General features: G+C 31.6%; 1 protein-coding gene across 2 annotated transcripts; it reads right to left on the bottom strand.

Annotated features, from left to right (window-relative positions):
- Window positions 1-6,260: 6,260 nt before the first annotated feature.
- On the bottom strand, window positions 6,261-9,464 carry LOC105168447 (ACT domain-containing protein ACR4). 2 transcript variants are annotated; one of them, XM_011088536.3, is made up of 7 exons: window positions 9,025-9,464; window positions 8,729-8,774; window positions 8,462-8,615; window positions 8,291-8,358; window positions 7,179-7,775; window positions 6,901-7,005; window positions 6,261-6,816 (listed from the first exon to the last, which is right to left on the bottom strand). In XM_011088536.3, exons 1-7 carry the CDS (start codon window positions 9,096-9,098, stop codon window positions 6,472-6,474), a joined length of 1,389 nt encoding a protein of 462 aa, XP_011086838.1. In that variant the 5' UTR covers window positions 9,099-9,464; the 3' UTR covers window positions 6,261-6,471. The 2 variants fall into 2 exon arrangements, with proteins under 2 accessions (XP_011086838.1, XP_011086839.1); XM_011088537.3 differs by having other exon boundaries at window positions 8,462-8,576; window positions 9,025-9,461.
- Between the last annotated feature and the right edge of the window lie 13,777 nt (window positions 9,465-23,241).

Raw genomic sequence — 23,241 nt, 5'->3', positions numbered from 1 at the left:
GTTTTATTCTAATAATAAGCTTTTAGATCATATAAAGGAACTTAACCTCTTGACATTTTATTTTTGGATCTAAGTTCATTCAAAAAAAATTATTAAAATATTTTTCGAAAACTTATAAGATACTTGAACAACTTATAAGTTTACCTATACGTTCTCTGAATTTAAATTATATAGTGAATGAATTGAACTTATAATATACTTGGTGTATAATTTATACTACAAGAAAAATGATTTAATAGCAATGAAAAAAAATTATCGTCGAAATAATTAATAAGTAAATTCTTGTTGCTAACTTATATTATCTAATACAAAAAATTTACTTACTAACGAATTTAGCAAGGGAAATTAATTTGTTATGAATTTAGCAACAAACTATTTAAAAAATATATTAAATAATATAAATTAGCAACGACAATTTTACTTACTAATTAGACCGACGCTGATTTTAATATCAAAATTTTGATAGTTGTTGATTTTTTTCTTGTGGTGTTAGGATGTTAAATATAATGATTAATGATACTTGTAAACCACAAGAACCTCCACACCATGTTTTTGATTAGATCTTTGTCTTTCTATAAATTCTAAATATTCCATTAAGCATATATATATATATATATAGTTGACTCTATGAATACTTTTTAGCCTTTTTGGAATAAAAAGTCCATTTAAAATATACACTTTTCTTTTTAATAATTTTTTTTAAGAAAAAGAACACTTTCCAATGAGTGCATTTTGAAAGTCCCTTGGCATTAATGAGATATGTTGGCTATAAATACAGTTTATCCAATTTATGATAACTGTCACATTCATCTATTCAATTTTGAAAGAAAATCATAACACAATATATATAAACAAATAATTATACTCTTTGTAATTGATTAAGATTATACGCTCGGACAAATAATGCGTGATGGTTAAATTCATGTTACACTCAATTTTTTGTATACGATATATAATGATCGCTACATACTTCTTATCTTTGAAAATAAGATATGTGTCAATTATCTATCTATCACATATAAAACACCGTGTGCAACATATATAAGGCTATTAAGTCTTATTATATCGGATCAATTACAATATTTTATGGGATTTGACATAATTACAAATACTTTCGAATTTTTACATTTGTTTAACACTTTTTCAAATCTTTTGATTTTATTTTTTAAAAAATTAAGCAAGAGTAAAGTAATAATGTTCGCCTCATTGTTAGGGACTACATAATTATTTTTTATTTAATGATGAATTTATAATTTTTTAAATAACGAGACGATATTCATAATTATGTGGAATTTTAAAAGGAATAAGTGCAATTACCGTATTATATTTTGTGGATGTATTGAGTATGTAACTATTGTTAATTTCTATTATTTGCAAAGACCCATAAATTATTTCCCCACTATTTCTTTCCTTAGGGTAAAGCATTTTGGGAATGTGAGGAGTTACTTCTGGGATTTACTAGAGTGCAGATGGTCCATTGAGGTCCCCCCCAATCAAACCGTACAACCTACGTGGTCTTGTAATTTGGGCCTAAAATGAATTGTACTGATTGGTTGATGATAAGATGAGTAGGTAAAAGCTTTTTGGTCGGCACTTTTCATTCACACGAATTTTAATGACGATTCGGAGGATCTTTTGCACGTGACTTGCAGACTTTCAAACTAAATCACTTAAAATTTTAAGTCGTTAAACTTAGATTAAATTACAATGGAGTCCTTTAAAATTTATTATAATTTATAAGAAATAATTACATTCTTTTCTTCTAATGTTAAGTGTATAATTACACATAAATCTCATGTGGTTAAAAAATTATATTTAATATTTCTAAAATTTGTTTGTCTAACAAATAAGTATCTCCGTTAGTCAAAATTTATTTAATTTACTGATATTAATAAAAATTAATAAAAATCTAGATTTATCCCCAATTAACCATACTGATTTATTACAAGTCCATTAAATCTTTTTAGAACCAAATTTTTTATTTAATTTTTTTATTAATATCAAGAAATTCAGTGAACTTTGATTAGTGGAGGGACCTATTTCTTAAACAGAAGCATAGGGTACTGTATCATACAAAGCTTGTTAGAAAATGTGACAATACAGTTTAATTCTGTCACCATTTGAGCAATGAAAATGAGTGTACAATTTATATCCGAGACAAATACAACGTTATTCAAATAAATATTTTTGTCTCTTCCTTCATCGTTGTGGTGTGCTCGCCATTTGGAAGTCCCACTGGATACGGTGAAATCTTCCTTACGTGAGTCAAGAGCTTGATATCACCAGTCATATGTTGTGATGCTCCCGTATCTAATTTCCAATCATGATAATAAGTCTTACCAATGAGTTTCTCTGCCGCACCAGTCATATGCAATTTCAAAAGGTTCATGAGCGCAACCCATTGTTCATTGGTTAACCCGAGAAATGCAGTTCTATAAACTTCGTTCACCTAGGTCTGATGTTGTGTCGCATTTGCTCGATCATTACTACATCCATGTCCAGATGTAGTTGACCCACCTCGGCCACATCCAGGCCCTCTTCCTCCCCCTCGAGGTTTATATCCCATCAATTTGGATACCTGATGATTTAAAAGCACTCGTTGGCCTCGTGTCCCGCTCTTCCACACTATGTGTGCGACATAACTGTGTCCTTATTTTTCACTACTGCCGCTTTTACACTTTGTCCAACTTGTGTTGCAAAGGCTACTGCATCTCCTCGTTCATCTTTGGTTCGTGCGATACTACAGTGTTGTTCTTCTTAAATATTCGTAGAATACACCTGCATTAAACTTGGTATGAGCTCCTTGTTCAAAATATTTAATCTCACTGTCCCAAATGCTGCATCATCCAAACCTATAAGGAATTGATGGATTCTTTCCTTCTCTTGTTTTTTCATTAGTTCCACCATTATACTTGCACTTGCTACAATGACATACGAGTATCGGTTCATAATTCACTAGTTCATCTCACAACATCTGAAGTTGGCCATAGTACGAAACAACTGGTTGTCTTGCTTGTTTGCAATTCACAATGTCTGCCTTCAATTGTTAAACCCGTGTCCTTTCTTGATAAAAAAACCTTTGTTGTAGGTCTTCCCACAAGTCTTTTAACATAATAAGTATGGATACATATACATTCATAATATACAATACATCTGGCCTAATAGGACTCTCCTTAAAGTTTTCTATAATTACATATACCTTTTTGTTATTTGAACAATTAGAAATATTCTTATAAAATTAATGACCATCTAAAATACCCTGCGTAAGAGCCCATTATAAAGTGGTATTTTTTAGACAATTCTTATTTTAGAAGATATTTTTTTAATTTCTCAAAAAACAAATTAGTGAATATTTATAATTATGATAAATATGAGGGATGACATTGTTGTTTATCCTATATATATTATATTTACTATGTGTCCCCATCGCACACGCTTGGTTCTCTCCTTTGAATTATTATTTTATAAAAAGCGTGATTCTCACTCATTATCCAACTTGGGGGTATTTTTTATAAAAAACGAATTGTATAAAGTCGATCCATTTTCTTTTTTATCATCTCCTAATTGAACTCCACTCCCGCTAAAATACAAACCCAAAAGAATCCCACGTGATATTCTTGAAAAAAGATTAAAAAGAATATCTAAATTTGTTCTTACATTGATTTTTTTCTTAAAAAAATCGGTAATATAATTATATTAATATTTTTTAATAATTTCATAATTATAATTTTTTTAATAACTAGCGGTGACTAATTATTAGAGTATAAGAAGAAGAATCATGCGGATGAAGTGGAGGAGCATGTGAAATGCGATTTAGACCTACCACCATCTCTATACGTAATTGTGGTTGCCAAAGGATTCAGTAGTCGCATCTCCAAAGCCAAGTTTCTTCCCACTTTATCACAAGTTAGCATCAAGATTCCCATATTGGTTATTAGGGTTAATAATGTTTACTTTCTATGATATATGAAGTGAGCAAATATCCCCTATGAAAAAATAATAAGTAAATTACTTCCTATATTAAAAAAAACAAAAAAGAAGCAAATTACCTTCCTATCAATGGTTTAGATAGGAGATAATTTGTTATTTTATTTTTCATAAGAGATTTTTTTTTCTCATTTTCCATATCACAGGTGAGTAAATTGCATTTTTCCCTTGGTTATCATTATTCAACTTCTACTCACTATTGATTCTGATTTATGTTCGGCCAAATTCAATTTGTTTTAGAAATTTTTTTGTTTGTATTCTACTCTTTTTGTGAAACAATAATATGTATAATTGAACAAAAAAGAAAAAGAAAAAAAGAATTGACCCTTAAAAAAAGAAGCCCATTGGTTTCTACGTCAAGGGGATGCGATAAAATTTTTTTCTTGAAAGTCTAAGTGATCGCGTTCTCTTTTTTTTCTTTTTTTTTAGGATTTTTTTTGGATAAATTACGTTGATACCCCACTAAAGTTATGTCTAATTATACAAGCACCTCGTACTTTTTGCAACATTTACACTATTGAGATTATAATTTTAATAATACGTACACCTCATATTTAATGAAAAAATTTTACTCAAATACCTCTTGAACTACATTACATTAACACTTTATCAGGAAATTTATTTGTAATTTTATAAATGTTAGGGAGTGCTTGATTAACTAGACCTAATATCAGAAAGTATTGATGTAATTTACTAATATTTTTTAATATATTAGCATTTTCACATGAATGCTTGTTGCATTTAACCTTACTAAAATTTATGTTATTTGTTATATATATATATATTAAAGGAAATACAAAATAAAGGGAAAAAAATACAAGCAATGCTACTATGATATTAAATAAGTAAATTATCCCCTATAAAAAAATAAATAGTAATTTACCTCCCTGTGTTTTTTAAAATACAACAATTTACCTCCTTATATTTTTTAAAATGAAACAATTTACCTCCTTAGACAAGGAGATAAATTGCTTTATTTTAAAAATTACAAGAGGATAAATTGTTATATTTTTTTTTCATGTAGGGATAATATGCTCATTTTCAATATTTTAGGAGGATAAATTACTATTCACCCAAAAAAAAAATATAATAACAGAATTTGGAATAAAAAATTTAAATGGAACAAAAAATTTCATTTATGATACATTTTAGCATAGTGGTGGGATGAGATTGACAATAATTAGCCATCATATCAATATTGGATTAGAGGTATAATTGTGACAGTTTAAGATCTTTATGTGGAAGTCATGTCATTAATAATTACAAAATCTTCTGACACAGCACCTACCATTGTGCTGTATATATATATATTAATCTGATCATTTCTAATTATTGATAAATCTCTACACTTCTAATTATTGAATTATATATATATGACTAATTAATTTCCATTTATCACCATTTTTTAAAGTAAATTACATCAAGGTCTAATGAAATCTAAGTATAATTATAAATACTTATTTATTATTTAAAAAATTAATAATACTCTCTATAATTTTAACGGATATTTAACAACTAGTCCAATCCGTTAGTTCCTGTTAAGTTTTCATTCATTCTTTTTATGATGAACTAACTCAAATATTCTCGTGGGTTTTACTTATTTTTTAAAATTTTTTGAAAATTATATTTTTACAATTTTTAAAATTTTTCCATTCACCTTATTCGATTTTCATTTATAATTTTATATTTCATCAATTTCTAGTTAGTTATTTATTTTATCTACTTTTGTTTTCATTAACTAAATAAGTATAATAATTACACACACATTAAATGTGAATAAATAAGTTGATGATGAGGAAGTGTGTGATGTTGCATCACATTAAAACTTGATTTCAACCACAACAGCAAAATGACAAAGAAGAAAGCACACAGAAAGAGTTGCCATATTATTTTTGGAAAAATGAATGTGTATGTCATCCTTTTTCATGGTTGGGACAATATTGGTATCAAATTCCATGTAGCTGAAAACTACCTCAATACTAGGACTAGCTAGTCTCCATCATCCACACTCACTCACAGTATTCCACTCATTCAACCACCACACTTTATTCCTATAAAAATTAAGAAAAATTGAGGAACAAAACCCTCCATACTTACAAGTTGAGGACTAGAATTATAATTTTCTTTATTATTATTTGTGAATAAAACCTTCCATATTTACAGAACTAAAATTATAATTTTTTTCTATTATTATTTGTGAATGAAAGCTGTTAATTAGTAATTTCCCACATAATAATGAACATGGGCATGTAAAAAATTTGATAAAACTAAAATTTAAAGTCATGAAAATGGACATTTCTGAATTTCCCATATGTAATGTAAGAACTAAGAACAAGAAAATGTAACTATATATTTACATGATTAATTACACTATCATCTTTAGGCCTAAACTGGTTTCTGATATCAACAAGAGGTTGACTGCTATAGCTTCATCTGCTCTAAGTTATATGTTTAAGCCTACAACCATTATATACCATGATCAGTCTAGGAGCATGATTTTATCAGTCCCAAACTGTAAAGGAACTTCTCTGATCTCGAACGGAAGAGACTCCCCAACGAGAACCGTCCTGTCTCTTGAGGAGGTGAGCTGGAGTAGGTATCATCCTTCACGCGGAGTATAGTTAGCCCGATTTCCTTGCGAACCGCCTCGATGGTTTCACTTTTCACCGGACTTCCCGATGCATCAGTCACGTAGAAAACGTTCACGGCCTGCGTGCCTCTTGTCGTGACCTCGGCACGAGTAACGGACAAGCCATTCTCTCTGAATATGCGGGTAACGTCAGACAGAAGGCCAACCCTGTCATCACTGCATAATTCCAGCCTTATTCCCTGCATAATACACGCAAACACATCACGTCTAAGTCGTGCTTTGAAGGTGGAGCTTAAAACGTGAACCCTTTGCTGTTTAGGTACCTCAGATTCTCTCCTCTTAATTGCTGCTTCGAGGCAGTGAATTACACGTTGTCTCTCCGCTTCAGAGCTAATGGGGCACCCGTCCATATGCCTTATGTAGTACTCCTAACAAAACCGAGAAGTAGAACAATACCTTGTTAAAATGCAAACAGCTGAAATGAATTAAGTGGTCCATACAAAGTGCATTTGGTAGCAGAATTAATTGCATATTTGAACTGTGCTCTTTGGTAAGTGCAAGTTGTACAAATAAGTAAATGCAAAGTTAAACTTTGGTATACCTGTTGAGCCTCTGGTCCTTCGGCAATTATGGTGCCATGGAATACCACATACTGCATATCTGTTAAGGTACATACTGTGTCAAAGAGCAGCTTAGGCCTGTCGGGACAGCTCAAGTTCACCACGGTATACCCTTTCTCCACACAGTTTTCTACGGTCACAAGGGGTTTGGTCCGTTCGGTTGTCGCATTATCCACATTTTGAACGTCATAATCGCGATCGGCATACATCATTTGGTGCAACCTTCTCTGAGTATGAGTAGACCCGACAGAAACAGCAGAGTTGGCGCTCCGCCATTCTCTATCACCTTTTAGAACATAAAGCAGAAGCTGTTTGATATTAGCAAGTCGTTCGGGATCGTTTATAGGTGATCCATTTGCTTCGTCGGTAATGTAGACGACTGAAGCCATTCTTGAGTTGTGCGTCCATACTTCTGCAGCCACCACATTACACTTAAGATCCGTGAGAACGGCAAAGACCTCTGATAGCAATCCTGGTCTATCTCTGCCTGATAACTCAATGGTCGTATGTTCTGAAGCAGATTGCACACCCACAGATCTCGCCAGTAACCGGAAGCTGTGTCCTCTTGGGCCCAGGGACTGCAATTTTACAAGGAGGGTTGTTTGATAATGGTAGAATTTGAATTAAGCAGATGAAACATTTAGTACACAGAAGAGAGAACTAAATGCAAAGAATCAACCATACATGCAACTTTCTTGCATCTATTTATCCTGCCATTCACACCTCACGAGCAATGTTGTTACTGTTTCATCTATCTACCGTTCGATATCTGATTTTTCTTTTGTTTCCTTATTTTCCTTGTTCTTGAATTGAACTGCTGTAATGACATTAATGAAAGCAAGAAAAGTTCATTCATTCAACAGAAAAACCACAACACTGCCACGAGTAAAGCTACCAACGTACGACTTTGCCATCAGACAACAGCAGCATTTATGAACCGCAAAGTTTCTACCAAGAAAGCAACAGAATTTTCAAGACATCAAACATAAGAGGCGAATTTAAAGACTTAACAGGGATTTCCGGCATTTAATAATTCACATCGTAATTATTAGCCCGAACCAAGCGATTCCTACACATCTCCACATAAGCATACCTGTTGAATTCGCTCGGAAACGTTATCCTCATACACCTTATTTCCAAATTCGTCCGTGACATAAAACACTGCATTTAACAATCAATACCAAACAAGAAAACCGCATTTAGTATCAAATAATTTCATCGGATTCTCCATTGAAGAAACAGGTAAAAGGACTTAAAACCTCACCATCCATGAACCATTCCCCATCTGAAGAAATGTAAGCCCTCCTGATTATCAGATTCAGATCAGTAAGAACTTGCACCACTTCCAACAGACTTCCTCTCTTATTTGCACTATCAACCTGCAAAAAGTCAGGGAAAGAAACAAATGTTTGCAAAACCTGAAACCATTAAATTCTCAATCAGACCAGTAATAACATGTATACAAGAACACTCTTATCACATCAAATTCAACAACAGCAAATCCTAAACAACACAGGGAAATTCAACACACCTTGATCAGAGTTGCCTTCTTGTCAGATGCATTGTCAACAGTAACCCTACACAAGTCCCCAATTCAAGAACAAGAAAAAGATCAACAATCACAAAAACCCTTCTCATGAATTCCTCCAAACACTCAACCATTTCTGCACAAGATGGCATTTTTCACACATGCACAGAGAAACACACACACAACACACAACACACACAATCAACCAACTCCAAGAAAACCAAAAAATTCACCACCCACAATTCACAGCATAAACATGAAAACCAAAAACCAAAAAAAAAAAAAAGGAGTAAAAATACCTTGGTGGGTTCATTCTGATTACCAGCTTCTTGAACTCATCATCAACCCTGAGTGATGAAGACCAGCAATCCATTCTTCCGAGAACAAAGAGAAGAAATCAAGAACACAAAAACAGAGCAAGAATTCACAGTAAACACAGCAACAACAACAACAACAACAACAGAAAACAAAGAGGGACTCTCTCTTCTTTCTTCTGTTTTATTATATCGTTTCTGGGACAACCAAAAAAGAGAAAAGAAAGAAAAAAGAGAAAATTCTGGTGATATTTTGTCGGAGACAGAGAGGGTGAAGCTGAAATTGAAGGAGAGAAAAGGGTCTCTAGCGCTGAGGGGGCGTTGGTTAAAATAGGACAGTGGCTCGTGAGCTGTACCAAGAGTTTTTGGAGGGACTCTTCTCAACACAATCATTTCGCATTACACCGTATATATACACACATACACTATTCCACACACACACACACACACCACACAAAAATATACATATAGACTGATATGTGTGTGTGTGTTTATATATACATACATATATACATATATATTTTCACACTACATTTGCCACACATGGGAAAATGAAAGATGGAGAAACTCATACCAGTCATGAGGAATGGGTCATGTGGACCCCACTTGCTCCATCAATTTTATAAAAGAAAAAAATATAGTTAAAAGACATTTTATAAAATATAAACAGTTTATAAGTACATTAGAGTTCTAGTGAATGTAGTGTCCGTGCTGAAGTTGGGCACGTAAATGAATTTTAAAATTGATTATTTTTTTTTCTTTCTAAATTTTGGCCTTAAAATTCGGATATGAGAGAAACTTAAGTCCGTACATCATGAATTAATTTGAAATGTGTTTGCACATCTATGTAATTTATTTCGAAACGTGTTTATTTTGATGGGTTATAAATAAATACACGTGAAAAGTAGTTTATAATAGATCTGATTATACTTAATATAAATTGATTGCGTAGTATGTATAATATGTTTATTATGCGATTGGTGTATAGTTTAAAAAAGAGTGATGAATGTGTAGTATGAATAGCTCAATTCGGCTGAATTTGGTCTGAATAATAATTTTTCTAGAAAGTATACAATTTGTATTTAACGAGGTATAAATGCTTCGATGCAAAAGATATTTACTACATTTTGAAGTACAGATAAATCGACTTAAGACGTGGTTGTTGTTTGATGAGGTACAGGTAAGTCGACACAAAAACGCATTTATTATTTGATGAGATACAGCTAAATGCATATTTCCCTCGATGAGGTACATATGCACCGGTGAAACGGGTTTGGCGACTTTTTTTTTCTTTTTATGGATTACAGTTCATTACATAATTTAGTATATGCAGATATCAAAGTCTAATTAAATACATCAGTAACTCCATAGCAAGGACATCATTCAAATTGAACGAAGAAACAATAAGCTTGAAAACAGAGAAACACCCGCAATCTATTTAGCAGTGTTTGCGATAGCTTCTGTTTTTGTGCTGAAAATAAGTTATATGAGAATTGTACGTCGAACAGTAGTAAAAGTGAGAGTGTTTGAAAATAAAAATGAAAAACCATAAAAAGGTTGAAGTTATAGTGTCCGGAGAAACCATTTAATTAATATGAATAATTTTTACTCAATAAACTGTTGGAGTCGGTAATAAACTAATTACGGGTGTTTGCAAATGCTTCAAATAAGTACTTACTGTTGAAATAAATTAAAAATAAATTATTTTAAACATACTTTCAATAATAAAATTGATATATTTATTTTAAACAATTACAAACACCCTCTTGGTCGTAATGCGATATAGTAAGACAAAAGAATTTTGCACGTATTCTATTAATAAACAATTAACAATTTAGACCCAATCAAAATGCATCCCCTCATATTGAAGAAAATATGTCCGAAAACCAAATAAAAAAAATTCTTAAACGCAATGATTTTGAACTAGATTGGTACGTGCCCAAATGTAATACACTTCCTCCAAAATAAAACAAATATCTATTTTTGACTTATTGCAAAGTTCAAAAAGTCGTGCAATGCACATGTAACCAAGATTGCGATAATCTAATCAATTATCACAGATTATAAAACAATTTCAATCATTAAAGTTTTGTTTTGCAGAAATAGAAAGTAACATAAATTATTATTATTATTTAGTCAAAAGTTCATGTAATATTATTATAGTAAAAGAAATTCTTCATTAATTAGGAGACATATTACGTGCCTCAGATTCTAATAATTTCATTTGTTATTAATTCAAGTCCCTTTTTTATTTCCTAAATCTCTATTATTTGTTTTTAATTAAAGTTGAAATTGCATAGCAAAACTCCAAATTTCTTTACCCAAATTTTCTGCACTAACCTAAAATTCTGACAGTTACGTAATGAATACAATAAAAAGATATAATTGAGAGTCAAATATTACATATATCTGACTTACCATAAATTTGCAAAATCACATTTATTGGTATGAGATTATAGAGAAAGTAAAAATATTGTGATTATGAATATGACTAAAAAAATCCAAACATTATTAATGCTACCTTCCTTAGAAAAAGAAAAGGGGAAAGAATAATATGGGCAGTGGGTGCAGTTGCATTTTTGGGCACGGTCTGCAAAATCTAGTGAGATTTTGCTAACCTTTCTTGCAACAGCCTTTGCCTTTTCTCTGACAAACACTTTTTTTTTTTTACAAAAAAAAAATAGTTATTTTAGGCCTCTTACACACTGATTATGATTCCAAATCTAAGTAGGATTCTTATGCTAAATACATGGGAATCCTTTTGTCTGTCCATTTGAGAGTAATATATATTGATGTGTGTGTTGTGTGTGCTTTTTAAAATTAGAATTTAAGATTTTATTTTTTGTGCTTAAAATTTGGTATTTTTATTCTTTATCGTTTTAGGATGGCAAAAGAGTCCTGCAACTTTTTTAAAATTTCATAATTCAGGTCCTTTCAGTGTCGGATTTAGTTATGACTTTTTGTAAATCTGATACCAGAAGGACCAAACTTGCGCGAAATGTCAAAACATTACGGGACTCTTTTGAAACTCCTAGATAGGTGAATGATAAAAATGCCAAAATTACGGGGCACATGATTTATTCCCAAATTTTTTGCAAAATTCGGTATCGAAAGGACCAAAATCGTAAAATGACAAAAAGTTACAAGACTATTTTGCAACCCTAAAAAGATAAATAATAAAATGTCAAAGTGTCAAATTACAGAATTAAAAATATATTTAAGCCTAATATCTTATTATAGTTACGCCCTTTTGATTTTATATATATTACAGTTACCTCCTTACAAATTAAAAAATATTACTAGGGTATTTTTGTCAGTGATTTATACGAAATACAAAATGAAGGGTAAAACTGAAAATTTATGTGGATTTCTTATTAACGCGAATTCTCAGAATGAGTGTAAGTGTAATTTCAAAAGAAACTATGAGAGAAAAGTATATTTTTACATTTTTAAAAAGAACCCTTTATCTATATAATTATATAAACAAATATTTATGATATATAAACTATTTGAAACATAAAAATAAATAAAATCTGTTATTTAGACCATTCTTGTAGAAATAAACAAGGGGGAGTGTAAAGGTGAGGCGGCTCTTATGTGGAACCCCAACCATATATTGGTATTGGGAAATTGTGGTGAATGGTGGAAGGGAAATGAGTGGAATAGTGTCCTGAAATGGAGCATAAGTATATCTATTCATGGAAATTAGCAGCAACATCAACATGCCCTTATGACATTTGAAGCCCAACCAATGCTCTTCGTTTGTGTTGTGGATGAATGGGTTCACATTCATGTCAGACTTGATGTTTTTCACATCATAATAATCTTAAAAGTTGTTCGTTTTTTTCCTTCTTTCTCTCTCTCTATATATAGACTTGTAATATAATGTGCATGTATTTTAATTTTTTGAATTTAAGTTGTAAACATTTATTTAAGAAAAGTGAGATGAGACATGGATCACAAATTAGATAGATATAATTTGGTTTTATTTTAGTTTTATATAAGAATAATTTTATCAATATATTTACAAAACATGCCAATAGGCGTTTGAGTCTTTATTAATAATATTGTAGAAACAATCTATTTGCTGCATAATTAAGATATTAAAAGCTAATATATATATATATATATATATGTAATTGCAGATGAAAACACATTCTCTAAAAGAAATAAATAAAAACATAAGAAATTATGGTAAAAAATAGCATCCAACGCATAATCATTCAAACTTTACCGCTTAAAAGCATGCCTTCATTTAATTAAAAGAAGAACAAAAAGCACGTCTACTAATAGTGGTAAAAAATGAATTTTCCAAATTACTCGAATTCTTGCAAAGTAGTCGAATTAGAGCAACTTTAATTACTATACCTACTTATAACTACTCATATATTGAGTGTTTGACAGCATAAAATTATTATATTATATTATTTATCTATGTACTTGTGTATATTTCATAAGTGGATGATGAGTTGAACAAATTTTATTCGCGAATTATGTTTATACTTGAACTGTTAATACTATTTTTTTTGTTCCCATAATCAAGATTTTTCTTCTTTGGTTAAGTTTCATTTGTTGGATGACCTAATTTATGCTATTTAAGTTCAGTTCTTATTCCTTTTAAAATACTTTTTTTTTCTCTATTTTCATTCTCAACTTAATTTATGCATATATAAGAACTTATTCGCAACCCTTGCTAACAAGTTAGCCATGATCCATTTGGCTAGTTTGATCACAAAGAAAAATTCAGCGAAGTTGGAAAGATAGAGCACGGTTAGTGAAACTTGAAAAATGCTTATAGTTGAACTTCGAGCTTTATAAGAGAGCTTGTGAGGTGGATAACGATTAGGATTTATCCTCTAATCTTACCAATATAAATCCTAAATTTCCTATGGATATCTACATGCTTTTAGGATGTTGTACAATTTTCATCAACTATCTATAAGTTTCTTAAGGTTTATAAAATCTTGGATAAGGCTTCTAATATTCCATATTGCCGTGAGGCTCAAAAAGCCTAGAGGGGAGTTCAGATGTCGTCCCCAACCACTTGGGCTGTGTATTTTGGCCAAGGCTTCCGCCAATCTTTTACGCAACCAAGTTGCTGTGTAGCTATTGAATAATTCCTGCATTGGTAGATTCAGGCAGTCGCACTGGTGTACGCACTGCAAGACAAGAAATAAAATAAATAATTAGAATATTGTGTATAAATAAAATATATTATTAAATTTAAGTACTACCTGGAGCTCATCGAATTAGAAGTCCTTTTGGGACTTTGGGACCTTGGAGTATACGTAGTAGGTGCATGACTGCATGTGGTAGCCCGTCAACACCGAGTTGATGCATGAGAAGAAGACCCAATCATGCCCAATGTTGTTTGTGAATTTCTTATTTATCATTAATCTAATATATAATTTTTATTTTTTGTTAACAAAAAAAGGTAAAACCACTTATGCGGCATCCGCTAGGGGGTGATGTACCTGCGAGGTACTGGAGGTACGACAAGTGCGGTGCAACTGAGGATGGACTGGGGAAGGCACGGAGGAGCCCCATCTGCGACGTCTCGAGAGTCACACCTTACGGGTGAGCTTCGGTGGGTCAATCGACAATCTCTGTAATGGTCAAGCCGTTGAAGGAGTGGCCGGAGGTGCTGGGAGAGGATGTGTGGATGCTTTCGGAGCATCAAAAGCATCAACGGTGGGTGGTGGAACCACTTGCATACATCCATGCCCATGTCCTGGGGACGTTGCAACAGTGCCTCGAGTCATGCCTATTAGTGAAAAATAAAATACATTGGTTTTTTTTATCTTAGAATGTACTTGATTGTGTTTATTTTGTGTGTGTATTGAGTATGCGCATATGTATGTGTGGTTGCGTTAAGTGTGCATGATGTGTGTTTGTTTTTTTGAGCGTGCATGGCGTGTTTGTAAGTTCCTAACAACATTTTTAGTCTGAGGATTACTCCACTTATGAAATTAATGAAATTGATTCTAGCTACGATGAATGGATATCATCGCTAGAAATGATTTCATTCATCACACATATGAAAGACACCCAAAATCGAACATTGCTAATTAAGTTTAACGGGCTTGAACTATAGTATGTGTATGTATTTTAGCCTTTGTTTGTTTTGGCTATCACCATTGTATTCACCTGAAAAGACTGATAGTTGCTAAGTACGCTTAACGTGTTTGAACTATATTATGTGTGTGTTAGGCCTATTTATTGTTGGTTCTGTTTGTTGTTAGCCCTATAATGTCGTTAGACCTATTTGTCGTTAATTATTATGGTTAAATCTACGGATAGGCCTAATGTCATTATGGCCTAATTTTCGTTTGGCCAAACAATATTTGTCCAATATGTGTTAGAGGGAAAAATTATTTATAAAATGCAAAAAAGAAATTATGAAAAAGGTGCATTTTATTTTTTTTTTAAATTTTAGGCAAAGCTAGTTTGAAAAAAAAAATAAATGACCAAAGATCTGGGATTTTAAATCTCAGCTTTGCCTCAGTTTTTTTAAAAAAAATAAATGACCAAAGATTTGGAATTTGAAAATGACTAAGATATGGGATTTCAAGTCCCAGGTCTTTGACGAATAAAAAAAAATCACTAAGATCTGGGATATATGAAAAGTTGTCACAAAAGGGATTTCAAATCTTAGATATGTTAAAATTTTTTAATAGTGCAGTATAAAGCGAGCAAAGCTGGTATTAAAAAGTCCAATTTTATGTGTATAAAAACAAAAAAAATTTCTTTTTCATCACACAAAATTTCATTCTTCCTTCGAAAACTTGATGGTCTGCATTCTTAGAAAAATTTCGTAGTTGTTGCAAGTGTGAATTTTTTTTCGTTCGACGTATAATTTTTTGTGTCAAACCTAGTAAGTTGCTTTTACTGATTACATTTTTTTTTTATCTATATGCATTTCGTTGTTTCATAAAAATATTTTATCAATTTAATTTCTATATGTTTTATTTTATTGTGTAGAAATGATGCAATAAAATAATATTGATATTGTTTTATATTTTGTAGGTGAACGAATTAATTTATATGATTGTGTAAGTTATGGTCGCCCTCCTGTCAAATCTTTTAGAATATGTCGTAGTACAACGTTTGTAGAATTGGAGTCTAGTTTGTATGAAAAACTTAACCTCCGTATGATTAATTTTAAGTTATAAATATATTTTAAATACTAATATATAATGGTGATAAAAGACGGGAGATGGTGTTGTCAATTAATATAGATGAAGATGTCCAATTTTTCTTCTTCTGCGGTGAGTAGATATGGGTTTGTTGAAATTTTTGTTGAAGTAGAGAAAATTTATGAAAATAATGTAGCAGATGACTCATTTGTTGGTGATTGGGGAACATATATGTCTATGTTAACAGAAGATCCACACAACTTGCTAGCAGTAAGACAAGCTATGGTCACGTTGAGATTAATGAAGATTATGCTGGTCCATCTATATTCCACCAATAAGACGATGAGTATTCTGAGCCAGAAGTAGATAGTTTTTTAAATAATGATCCAGTGGACTCAAAATCAAACGAAGTTGAAAATGATCCAGAGGGTCAAAATGATAATAATCTTGAATATGATGATGAAGTCAGCATTCCAGTTATGTTGGATGTGCTTGAAAGTAATAGTAATGAGTCATCAAGCCATGTTGAAGAGGGGATTAATTTGAATAAACCAGCTTCATCGAGCCCACTTTCTCTGTATTTGGTAATTCCATTTTTCAGTACACCACATCCAGAGGTCACTGTTGACTCGCACGATATCCTTTCTGGCAATTGGGGTCATTTTTATGACTCAAACTTCGGAGAACTTGAATGTGGAATGATTTTCAAGGGTAAAGCCCACTTGAAAGCGAGTGTACAAGATTTCTCAATGCTGTTTGCAATATGAGAATATTGTGTGGTTGAGAGCAAACCAAACTATGAAAAGTTGTGTGCAAGTACAATGGGACCACTAGGTACAATTAGATGCTACGGGGATATTTGAAGCCAATATGAGATTATTTAAAATTACAAAGTACGTGGGACTACATACGTGTTTGATGAATGAGATTTTTATTGATCATCGTAACTTGGGTAAGAGTATGATAACAACACATTTGCTTGGTATGGTTCATCAAGACCAAGCATATGACATTAAGTATGTCTAGCAGAATATGAAAGATAGGTTTGATTTTGAAATATCTTATCATAAGGCTTGACAAATTTTGAAAGTGACTTGAGAAGAGGTTTACAGAACTTGAGAAAGCTCTGTGTAGAAAATGCCTAGATACATGGCTGCATTACAAGAATAGAATTCAAAGACCGTTGTTGCGTGATTGCATCTGGATACTACTAGGCCCAATCTGAGCCCAATCTGAAAATGTTGAATTATGTATTTTGGGGTTTCTGAAAATGTTAATCAATAGTTATATTATTAGTGTGAGCATTATTAAATTAAATATTATTTTTTTTGTAAATATTTTTATATGAAATAAAGTTTTATTATTTTTTATAAAATAATAATTGTTATTGATAAATAATAAGTGTAAATATACGTAAAAATGATATATTATCATGACATGAGGACAACAAACGCAAAGAGCTTATTTTGTTAAACACTCTTTATTATTCAAACACTAAATCTTATTCTTAAAATGAAATTCAATATTTGTATACTTTTAAAAATATTTTATTATAAAATATAAATACTTATAAGGTACCTCAAATAAATTCAGGCAGACACCCGCTAAACCTAAGTAGTTTTCTTGAACTCGTTGTCTTACGATGGGCAGGAGATTTATAGGGGTGGGCCCCATACTTAAGCTATAATAATAATAGAGAAAATGGAACATTCTGATTGTTTGTGGGTAAAGATGTAAGATTGATGGGAGGGAAGATTATATAAGTTTAACACTACATCATCATCATCATCATCATCACATATATCTATAACTACAGCACAAAACATTGAACAAAGTCTTGCACTACTAATTTTAGGCCAAACAAATACTTTTTCAAAATAGAGGTTCAATTGGATTGATATTTTATGTGATTGGTCATATTATTCTCTTTGAATGTCAGATAATTATATTATAAGTATAATTTATTTATTATATAATTATTATAGATATGATCAAATATGATCTACGATAGAATATTATGTAAAAATGAAAGGGATCGACTGCATTTTTTCCAGTTTAAAAAATATTAGGGCTGATAATATTGATTGATAGGTTGTCGAAAACCATTAAAATTGATAATTGATCCTACAACTATAACAATAGTGAAACCAGATCGAATTTCAAGAGAACTAATAATTAATTTCTCAATCTTGATTGTGGTAATTATCAAAATAAGGAGGGGACTTTTTGAGATTTCTAACGAAATAATCTCGAATGAGCTGAAAGCAAGAATAAATAATTAGGATAAAATATAGAGAAAAGAATTCTAGTCCAACAGAATGTATCACCCAATTGTTACGTTTGATTATTAACCACAACTGATTAATTTCACATGCAAGCATTCAATTTTAAAATTTCTTAGGATAGTCATAATTGATTTTACATACAAGCATTTAACTTTGAATTTTTTATTGTAATTGATTTGACTATAACATTTAAATCAAGGCTTATTATCCCGTAGATTGGACACACGATACAAAAAAGTGATTCAATAGCAACGAAAAAATTAACGTCGATCTAATAGCAAGTAAAATTTCATTGTTACTCCACATTATCTAATACAAGAAATTTACTAGTTAATGAACTTAGCAACGAAAATTTAACTAATTTAACGACAAATTATTTTGAATATATATTAAATAATCTAGATTAATAACGAAAATTTTACTTGTTAATTAGCTCAACGCTGATTTAAGTATCAAATTTTGCCGTAGCTATTGACCCATTTTCTTGTAATGACAATAGCGTTCTGTATCAATTTGATAATAGCATTAGCATATTAAAAATAGTTAAACTTAAATTGAATAATTGAGATAGCTACAATCATTTGACTTAGTTTGTTTATCCTACGAATAAATCATACTAATCACTTAATCAATTTGCTTACTACTTGTATCAATCCTTCTTGACAATTACAGAGCACTGAACTCAAGGATAAAAAAAATAATAATTAATATTGAATTGATTTGTTAGATCTATTAATAATAATGATTTCGTAAACAATAAATCAAGAGGATAATATACTTGGAAAAATCAAAATAACGCAAAATCTCACAAGACATAACAGATGGGTTCAACATTTTCGTTGAAGAGAGAGGAGTTAATTACACATTATGTGTTGAGAAAAAACCTAAAAATCCTATAAGAAAACATGAACTAAATTAGAGTTTGAGATCAAATTTTCTTCTTATCTCTTTTGGGGTTCTTTTGGGGATTTTATGTTATTTAGAAGTCAAAGTTGGAAATATATAAAACTATGACGCTATCCGATGCGTAATGCCAATGCATGCAAAACGAATCTGAAGTGTTCAAACTTTGATTCTCTCTTGTTTGATTATGCAACTCTCCTTGTTCTTTGCTCATAAATGGATAACTCTCTCAACCCCAACCCCCCAACCCCCACATAAATGAGGTGTTCCACAGTACACGAATATCGAGATGCATTCAAAACAAAAATACTAAATATTGATTAAATGAAAAAAATAAAATTTTCAATGATCATCTTATTGGTGTATTGATATGTTTACAGGAGTTTAGCAGTATTATAAAATGTTGAAGGAGCAGTAGAGTTTCCAAAATTATTGGGCGGGAAAAAATATTTAACACTTTAATACTAAGTATCTTTGTCGGGTGGAAATCATGTGAAAATGGATTAAGTACGCCTCAAAACTAGATAAGTGAGGAAAATCCAGACAAAAAATGAGCGCTCAAAAACGTGCAAAAATATGTCTGAATGGATATATGTTCTTGTTAGTTACCTCCAGGTCTCTTAACTATAATAGCTAGTTAAGACAATTTAAGGGTTGGTTGAGCATGGTCCCAATAGCCTAAACTTGTAGGGTAACTCTATTTTCATCGAAATTGATTGGTCCAACTAGATGGCAGGTTAGCCATGCATGCTCGACACCATCAGTAGGTGCTGACATGTCGGCGAAATAGGTTGAGCCATTCGTGGTCCGTAGGTGCTCCTCTATGCAATCTGCACTGTCCAGTCGGGCTAAGTGTTGGACCCTATCCCTTGGGCTTTGAGTGCCTTCTTGTTCTTTGATTTTTTAGCACAAAGGGGCTTCGATTTTCTGGTTGATTGAACCTCACAATTCCATCGACTTTGAAATATACTCTAGAACTACAAATGTTTTTTATCAGACGGTGGGAATATTTTCATTTGTTGAAAATAGAAAGTTAGCAAAATCTCCTCGTAATTACAGTCCTAGAAAGGGTTTTATAGTTCCATACCCGATAAGTAGATGTTTGGCATGTATCCTATTTTGTTAAAAATGAGAGGTATATGACAATGACTCATACACTCAATACACCAATAGTGCTGATGGGGGTGCATAGTATTTATTGAAGAAAGGACCCAAATATCCCCTTTATATGGTTAAGATGACATAAAATTTCAGGAAGGATCCATACAATGACCCGAAATCCACTTCAATCTGACCCGCCTTGGCGGTCCGAGATTTGAATCGTGAATTCTCTAACAGCTCATAGCTTGAGATGCTGCTGCATAGACTAGACCTGATTGGGCCTAAAAAATATGACTGTTCCACCGTATTTGTGGTAGGACGCATTTTACTCTAGTTTCGATCACATTGAAGGGGAAAAATCTAGAAATCCCCCTTGTGATAATAGGAATGTTAAAAAAAACCCCTATGAAAATTAAAGTACCATATACCCCCCTATGATATAAAATAAAGTTAAAAAAATCCCCTCCGTACAAAAATTGGGCCACACGCGCTTTGACTGCAATTTTTCTATAAAAATACTTTTTTTTTATATTTTTTCCCTTATCTCACATTTAATATATAATATTATATATATGTATTTATTAAGTAAATATTATTTTATATAATAATTATTTAATTAAAATATTATATATTTCTATTAATAATAAAATATTCTTTTATATAATAATTACTTAAGTATTTATATAATAAAATATTATTTTAATTAAATTTAATTTAATTTTATGTATAATTTTAAGAAAAACAGTAGCGGTGGCGGTGTCTAAGAGGAGGGCGACGCCCTCCTCACCCTGAGCGAGGGCGCCGGCCGTCGCCCAGATCTGAGCAGCTGGCGTTGCCCAAATGGGCGGCGGGGGGAGGGAGGGGGGAAGAAGATGGGGTGGGGTATAATTGTTCTTTTTGAATTTTTTTTATAAATTATAATTATATGTATTATAAATATATGTTAATAATTATAAATTATATATATTATAAATTGAAATAATTATATATTAATAAGCCTTGCTGACCGGTTGACTAGAAGGGGTATTTTAGTCATTGTTTCTAAAAATATAGACTCAAATTGATCAAGGGGCGGTGTGATTATTTTTTCGTAACATATGGATGATTTTTGACATTAAAAATTTCATAAGTGGGCTTTTAACATTTTGTTATATCACATGGGGTCGAAATGGATTTAACCCCACATTTAATTTTTAGTTCGCATCCGACTATTTTGAACTTGAATTGATCTAAGTATTAGAGGATTTTAGTTGGTAACCTTCCAACTAACCTAGCGAGTATCTATTTTCTTAGGCATCATATCTTTCTAGGTAACCTTCATCAAGCTCGAATCTAGCGATCCCCAAGAGCTCATCATTTTTCGACCCGGATGAGTAGCTAATTTTGGAAGAAACTTTGATTCAGAATTAGAATTGTCAAGGCCTTTTGACTTATGAGCACCTTGGGATTAAGATAATTGTCATATAGGATTCTATAGCTGAGTGATAATATATATCTTGATCTTTGATTGTGTTAGTAATTTAAGTACATTGAAACATCAACGACTAAAAGTTGGAGGGGAAGCACGTAGACCGTAGTTGTATTAGTAATGTCAATTATCAAACAAGCGGATGTCACCCTAAGACCTTTTTTTTCCTTTTCTTTTTCCTTCTTTTTCTAATGGTTAAGTGGTTAAATTTGTTGTAAATATCTAAATTAAAAATATATAACAATAATGATGACGACGACGACGACCATGGAATATTCATCTCACTAAAATTTATTTGATATGATGTTGAAATATGAGTTCTAGGACTCTATGATTATGTCCTTCAATATTGTCATCTTGGTGGTGAAGTTATATATTTATAGTTAAAATTGAATGATTTGCTTGTGATTCGTTGGTCCAGGAACGATCAAACGATTGTTAAGGTTGATGGTATTAGTAGGTTAGATTCGGAGCAGATCAACTTGAATAAAAAAATATGTGGATCCATGGAGCATTTGATTATTATCATTATGTTTAGGGGCGTTGTGGTCATTTACAAGAACTTATATGTGATCCTCATGTCACATTCAATATTGTCCAATTGAATCACCATAATCCTTCCAGTACACTAAAACTTCAGCCTAATCTCTACTTAGATCATGCATTATATAAGTCAATCATCGTCATCCAAAAGTACACTCACAGAAAGTGACAAATTCTACATCTTCACACGTCTATGTTAAATAAATGAAGGCTACATTGTTACCCCTTGAGGTTAGATCCAAAAATACACAAATTAACACTCCATTTGCAAAATTACAAATACACCATGAGGTTGTAGTTATACACTCCTATTCAAAGACTACATTCATGCATATTTAGGTTAAGAATGTGTTATTTTATCTATACTATTTGACGCGTAATAGAGTCCAGTTACACCATGATGGTCGAAAGATTTTCATGAAAACTCTAAGATCAAATGAGGACTGATCTGTAAAATATGGGTTAAGACTCTGATATTTAAGTTAATTTTAGAATTACTAAGTAACAATAAAGAAACTCAAAGTAATGTAAGAACAATGGTATAATAATTGCTGTGGAATGATAAAATATTGGAGTGTGAGTGAAAATGAGTATATGGAGTGCCAGGATAAGCATTGAGCTATATAAAATCGAGCGCAAAAGTGTGTAGAAGTGAGTAAGTGATATTTGTTACGTTAAGGCTGCAAGGTAGCTCCTATTTATAGGCCAACCAAGAGCAAAATCAACAACTAGTTGCAGCATATAATCTATCGTTTGAAAGTTGCTT

This window comes from Sesamum indicum, linkage group LG8, assembly GCF_026168435.1.
Source record: "Sesamum indicum cultivar Baizhima isolate 11 linkage group LG8, ASM2616843v1, whole genome shotgun sequence".
NCBI lineage: Eukaryota > Viridiplantae > Streptophyta > Magnoliopsida > Lamiales > Pedaliaceae > Sesamum > Sesamum indicum.
The sequence above is the reverse complement of the archived record's forward strand: the minus strand, read 5'-3'. Positions and strand labels throughout refer to the sequence as shown.

Bases quoted from the DNA above. Each gene is read 5' to 3' on its own strand.
- LOC105168447 (XM_011088536.3), bottom strand. From the start codon at position 9,098: ATGGATTGCTGGTCTTCATCACTCAGGGTTGATGATGAGTTCAAGAAG. The intron at 7,006-7,178 runs GTATACCAAAGT...CGGTTTTGTTAG, and splicing joins AAGGACCAGAGGCTCAACAG to GAGTACTACATAAGGCATAT. The intron at 6,817-6,900 runs GTACCTAAACAG...TGTATTATGCAG, and splicing joins TTAAGAGGAGAGAATCTGAG to GGAATAAGGCTGGAATTATG.